We start from the raw sequence: 6567 nt of genomic DNA, 5'->3' as shown, positions 1-6567 counted from the left end.
TGGATTTAGAGGCAGCAAGAGGATTTGATATATAAAATTTTTTCTAAAAAAAAAAAAAAAAAAAAAAAAGGCTGGGTATGGTGGTGCACTTGGGAGGCAGAGGCAGGCAGGTCTCTATGAGTTCAAGCCCACTATGGTTTACAGAGTGAATTCTAAGAGGGCCAGGGAGACATAATGAGACTGTTTCAAAAACAAACCAAAGTTCTGGTGGACAAGGAAAGCAGGACAGGTGTCCTACAAGGCTAAATGAAGGACCTGTCAGCCCCTCCCTTGCAAAAGGTCGCCACCAGCAGGTACTAGGGATGCGTTTACAGTCATAGGATTCTCTAAAACATGAGTTCTCAACCTGTGGGTCATAAGCTATGCAAGCCCCCTTTCGTGGGGGCCGCCTATCAGATATTTACATTACAAGTCGTAACAGTAGCAAAACTACAGTTATGAAGTAGCAACAAGAGTAATTTTAGGGTTGGGTGACACCATCACTTGAGCAACTGTACTTAAAGGGTTGGGAAGGCTGAGAACCACTGCTCTGAAGTCACTCATGCTCCTGATGGGAGACCTCAGAATCCACAGAGCCCCAGCCTGTCCATGTGTAAGATGCAGGGAGAAATCAGGAGGGAGGAAGACTGTTGGTTCCTGTGCTGGTCAGCTCCCCGTACTGTGACAAACGCCTGAGAGTATTAACCTAGAAAGAGGGAGGCCTTTGCTTATGGGTCCACAGGCTTCAGCCCATGGCCAGCCGGCCCACTGCTTTTTGACGCTGTGGTGAAGCCGTCTATAGAGCTGGAGTGTGTGACAGAGGAAGCAACTCAACAGGAAGCAAGCAGGGTGAGGTAGATCCAAGACTGAGCTTATTATTGGCCCCGTATCTTAAAGCTCCCCCCACCTCCCAATAGCAGCACCACAGGCTGTGTGGTCCGTGCCTTCCGCAGGCCAGAGGCTGAAGGACACTTACTCAAACCACAGCATGGACTAGGGACACCAAGTGAGGGAGTCAGGGCATGGGTCGCCTGTCAGACTTCTGGGCAGCTTCCTAGTCCTTGCTAAAACCCGGATTTCCTAGGCTCACAGCTCCGAGATAACGACTTCCCTTTCAGCTTTTCCATCTCCTGTGCAAATGAAGTCACGGGGAACATTCAGCCGTTACAAACTTCACATCAGGCTTTGAAGTGCTCTTTAATAGCAGAAATATTTGGCTCACGTGTGGGCTTTGTAGCTATGGTAAATACCTCTTCGTTATCTGTCGCTGCTGTTATTCTACACCTCCAATTTGGGAGAACTTCTGCATATGCACCGAGGCGCTAGAAAAGAACACTGAACTGTATCTGAGCTCTTTTGTGAGTGGGTTCCTTTTATTTCTTCTCTCACGGAACTAATACGTTCACCGCATTGTCCTGGTTATGGCTGGGAAGGCAATGGGCACTGAGGGGCGCTGACTACAGTGACAGTGGCTGGTGGCTTTGCTTTCTTAGCTGCCGGAGGTTAAGTGGTCAGGCAGCTCCTTACTGGCCTTTCAGTAAGATCACGCTCACTGAGTCATTGCTTGCACACCTCTCATTTGTGTGTGTGTGTGTGTGTGTGTGTGTGTGCATGTAATAGAGGCTACAGGCCAATGTTGAGTGTTCTCTACCTTTTATGAGACTGAACCCTGGAGCTCACCTGATTGGCTAGATTGGCTAACTGTCAACGCCCAGAGACAGTCCTGTCTCCACCTCTGCTGAGCTAGGACTCCAGGCACATGCCACTGAACCATTTTTTTTTGTTTCTTTGTCTTAACATGGGTGCTAGGGATTTGAGCTCAGGTCCCCAAGTTTTCAACAAAAACTTTATCGACTGAGTCACTGTCCAGGCCCTGTTTCCTGGCAATGCTTTAGAAGACTTGGAATAAAAATGTTCTGACTTTTTACAAAAGAGGAAAGTGACCACAATTAGTCTGTGATAAAGGTAGAAAAAGAAAAGAAAAGAAAACAAAACAAAACAAAAGACCCTCATTAGGGAATCCTGTATCATTATTGAAATGCAGTCTTATGTCTTTATGACCTACCATGTGCCAGAATAATATATTTAGAAGCAGTATTTCTGTAAAGGGTCATGTTTGAACAAAGGCCAGGCACTGAGCATTTAGGATCTGCCCTGTGCTAAACAGTAACATTTTACTTCTTTATGTTACCTGACTATTTTATGAAATGATAACAGAAAATTCTATTGCACTCCCCGAGTTAAACACTTGACACTTTTATTCCTTTAAAATGCAACATTTTAGAAGTCTAGATATGTTTATTAATTAGTGATTATTAACACTCAGTAAACAACATTATGTCTTGTAAAAACACAATTTCACTGCACAGCGTGAAGCTGGGGTCTATTATTCCCTGATTCCATATGCTGAAATACACTCAAATGGTCACAAATGACCTTAAGCATTAAATAAATGTAAATGAGAACAACATAGAAAATGCACTTTTGATTGATAACTAAAAGACCAGGTTGGAAGGCATGCGACAAAATGAAGTCCTGTCCAGAAGGAGATGGCTGTGCATGGCATGGAGGAAGGGCTCCCCTATGTCTCCCTCCCTCCCTCCCGAGCACTGAAATTCCGGAGCCCTGCCTTCGTGCCCAGCATCACGTTGGGTTTTATCCATTGTGTCTGGTACCCAACTGTTTTTCTCAAACTAAGCAGTCAGGGTAGGCAAATGTCCTCAATGTGAAGAAGCCTTAAAACACCAAAGGATGACAGAGCGGTAGAGAAGGATGCAGTGACTCCAAATGGGATTGTTACTGTAACAAAACCCGTAGTTAAACACACAAAGGGAAAATGACAAGAAACAGCCATTTCACGTGGAAAGCACTCAAGGAGGCTATTCCCCTCCTAGGTCAACCGGCCACAGGGTGGGATTGCACACTGTGACTCTGCTCACAGAAAGCAGTGCTCCCCCAGCTTGGAAGAGAAGGAGCAGAAAGGGACTGGACACCCCCAGACTGTGAAAACCATCGCTAGATGAAGGTGTTTCAGCCTTGGCGGTGTTGGTGTCCTGGGGCAGGTGCTTCTAGGGCATAGAGGAACCTGTTTGTTGTGTTTTGAAGGCTGGTAGGAGAATTCTCTACCATTGGACATCAGGACCAGTAGAAACCAGTAGTGAGAGTGTTTGCTCTGACCCCATGTCCAAAGGACAATAACAACAGCAACGACGACGACGATAAAAAACATTCCCGGCGACTGCCGGAATCCTCTAGGGTGCAAAGCTGCCCGTGTTGAGGACCACAGAAATAAAGCCATTTAAGAAGGCTGATTTAAGCTGGGCTTTTCCCAACCTCGTACTGAATAATCTTAGCTACGAAGCGACCCTAACTCAGTGTATAATATACTATATTGAGTGTTCTATACTATTTATCTTTTTGGTGTTCTCATCTATTGAAAGGAGTGTCTGTTGGCCTGCCTCACGGGAGTCTGACAAGATTAAATGGAATGGTACCCGTGAACTGCCTGACACACAGAAAGTGCTCAATGAATGTTATTTAGTATTTATTGTATCGTTATTAGTCATCCATAGCACCAAGAAAGCAGTTTCAACTGGGACGCAGAGTTATCTTACCGGCTTGATATTTCCGGAGTCTTAAACACGCCGGCCTTCTTATTGCATGCGATGATGCTGTCCACATCTACAGGGCGGCACGGTTAAGAAAACTTCTGCAGCAATTATCGACTGACTACAAGAAAGAACCTACAAAGCCTTTGCCTTCCTATCACAATGGGATCAGCATAAGGAAGAGAGAGGAGCTGTCAAAGCTCTGCCGTGAGATGCTAACTTACCGCTGGCGATGTCTTCTCGTTCCCTGGCTTGCAATTTTCCCACCTGTGGAAGGACCATCTAAGTAACATCAAGGCGGAGCCCAGAGGACAAATGCTGGAGGGCACTGTTGGGGAGCATGAGGTGCTGTGCTACTTCCCAGGTGTGTGTGTGTGGGGGTGTCCACCAGTCCCCTAGGAGGGCAAGGCCAGCCTCTGCTGACTTCCTGGGCACCTAAGTGCTTGTTGGGGGAGAGGTGAGTTTCAGGGACAGTGTTGGGAGGAGGCACAGAGAGGGGTGGAGAGATGCTTGGAGCATCTTTGGGAGAAAATGCAACAGGGAAGAAGAAAGTCAACCTAGCAAAGGGTTCTTGAAGCGCTTCTGCCTGCGGACATGAGCTAGCGTAGAAGGACTCACGCAGAGGAGCCATGTTTAGATTAGAGGTGCTTTGTGGACCTGGTGAGTAACATCTGAAGACCCTCAGGAAAATCTCTTCTAGTTTCAGCTCTAGGAAAAGTGCAGTTCCTCATGCAGTTTGTTAGGCTCTGGCCCCTGGGCTGTCAGAGCCTAACAAACGCACTACCTCTGATACCCAGAAGAGCTCCTGTGGTCTTATTTCTCTACTGACCTCTGTCTCTGGTTTCCCCGGAACCCCCTGGCTTTCTGATTTCTAAATACCCCTACCTCCTCCTTTATTTCATGTGACACATTTGCTACAGGAACTTCACAGTCCCTCTCCTGGAATAAGGCAGGTTTAAATAAACAAGAAATAAACTGATCCTAGTCAAGGCAGCAAGCTGAATGAAACTGGGCCTGGGGAGGACACCAGGCAGACAATGATGTCCCCACTAGTGCTCAGAAAAAACCTGCTCTCCTGAGTGTTCAGAGCACACACCACCCGAGATCTTCCTGCCAGAACAGAACCACGGGATTCTTAAACTCAAATCTCCGCTTGAAGCACCGGGCACACCCATTCCTCTCGGAGTGAATACACAGGTACTGTGGCAGCTTTATTCCCTCAGGAGTGGGGAGGAAAAATCAATTAGGTCTCCTAATGATGGGCTTTGTTGAGGTTTACAAAAGTGCCATAATGCAGACTTGCTTTTTCCTGGGTGAACTTTCCTGTATGCAAATTAAATACTGTTAAATTACATTCATTAAAAAAAAAATAAAGGAGACTAATTTGCCTACTTGTTTTGATTAACTAAAATGACACACCGGCCTACGGCTTCTGTCTATTTCAGGAGTGTGCTAGATGAAGCATCTTGCAGGAAAGGATGCCTGACATCTTCATTCTGAGAAGCAAAATTAGTAGAGTCAACTGACAACTGTTTTTTATTGAGTCCCCTCCCCTAGCCACACCCTACTCTGCGTTGCCATGGTACCCAACTGCCTGCCGCAATGCGCCTGGCACACCTGTAGAGTCCTAAGTACCTGGCTAATCTCGCAAGCAAAACATATTATTTTGTGAGTGGAGGTAATACTTTTTATAGAATAGTCACAGGGAAGTTAAGTTACATAACTCAGAAAACCTATTAATAATTTTTAGTAAACATCTTAACACTATATGCTTTATACAATTTATAAACCCATGACTCTGGGTGGTCAGGCCCAGAGCAAGCATGGATATTTATATTCTAGAAGTTATTTTCTTAATGGAAAATTTCACAACTGTACTTGGGCTACCTTAGTTTTAAAACTGGGCAGGAAATACGTTTTGTGGTTTAGAAGGGCTTTTAAAACATTTTTAAAAGAAGCACAAAGAGAAAAGATGCAGGTGTTATTGGAGAACATCACCTTAAGAGATAAACTCTGATTCTGTGCCCGCAGCCCTTGGGTCCGATTGTGATGGTCTTTCTGGATGGCACTGTGTCCAATCATAGATTTTTATCATCTCCCTGTGTCACCTCAGGGTAATAGAGGAAATCCAATCAAACCAAGTCAATATGAGCAGGATAATGTTCGTCACAACAGACCCAGTCCTGCTCTGTGATCTGCTCCCGCCATCCAGAAGGAAAAGCCTTCCTGCGATTTTGGGGGAGAAAGAGAAGCTGTCTCAGCCCTTTGTCAGGGCAGCTGCCCGGGGGCTCAGAGGGAGCCACAAGTCTACCCCTCGCTTCCTTCCTAAACAAAGCCCAAGTCAGGAACGATCCTCCATTTAAATTATCAGTTTATTTTTATTCTTAAATATGTATACCCATATACAATAGCAACGACAGTCTCTTAGGTCAACTGCATGCATTATAGGCATGTAAAATACTGTTGGAAATATTAGTCTATCCGTGTAATCGGTAATTGTATTTATCAGTTGTGCATACATTTTGAATCAGGTTATTCTTAAATTTATTTATTTATTTATTTATTTATTTATTTAATGTGATGGGTGTTTTGCCTAAGTGTGTGTGTGTGTGTGTGTGTGTGTGTGTGTGTGTACCATATGTGTGCCTGATGTTCTTGGAGACTAAAAGAAGATATCAGACCTCCCGAGACTGGAGTTAACATACAGTCTGAGTGCTATGAAGAGCATCAATGAGCTATCTGTCCAGCCCCAGTTTTGTTCTGAGAAAGAAAGAAAGAAAGAAAGAAAGAAAGAAAGAAAGAAAGAAAGAAAGAAAGAAAGAAAAGAAAGAAAGGGAGAAAGAAAGGGAGAAAGAAGGGGAGAAAGAAGGGGAGAAAGAAAGGGAGAAAGAAGGGGAGAAAGAAAGAAAGAAAGAAAGAAAGAAAGAAAGAAAGAAAGAAAGAAAGAAAGAAAGAAAAAAGAAAAGAAAAGAAAAGAAAA

The 6567-nt window shown here is 44.6% G+C and overlaps 1 protein-coding gene across 2 annotated transcripts in view; it reads right to left on the bottom strand.

Annotated features, from left to right (window-relative positions):
- The window catches only part of Camkmt (calmodulin-lysine N-methyltransferase), a 365021-nt gene that overhangs the window by 52761 nt on the left and 305693 nt on the right, over positions 1-6567 (bottom strand). For both annotated transcript variants that reach the window (XM_029471134.1, XM_021185739.2), the window contains one exon: positions 3594-3660. In XM_029471134.1, the coding sequence (XP_029326994.1) occupies positions 3594-3660 (67 nt within the window). The remainder of the gene's footprint in view (positions 1-3593; positions 3661-6567) is intronic.

Source organism: Mus caroli, chromosome 17, assembly GCF_900094665.2.
Source record: "Mus caroli chromosome 17, CAROLI_EIJ_v1.1, whole genome shotgun sequence".
Taxonomy (NCBI): Eukaryota; Metazoa; Chordata; class Mammalia; order Rodentia; family Muridae; genus Mus; species Mus caroli.
This window is presented reverse-complemented; position numbering and strand designations above follow the sequence as displayed.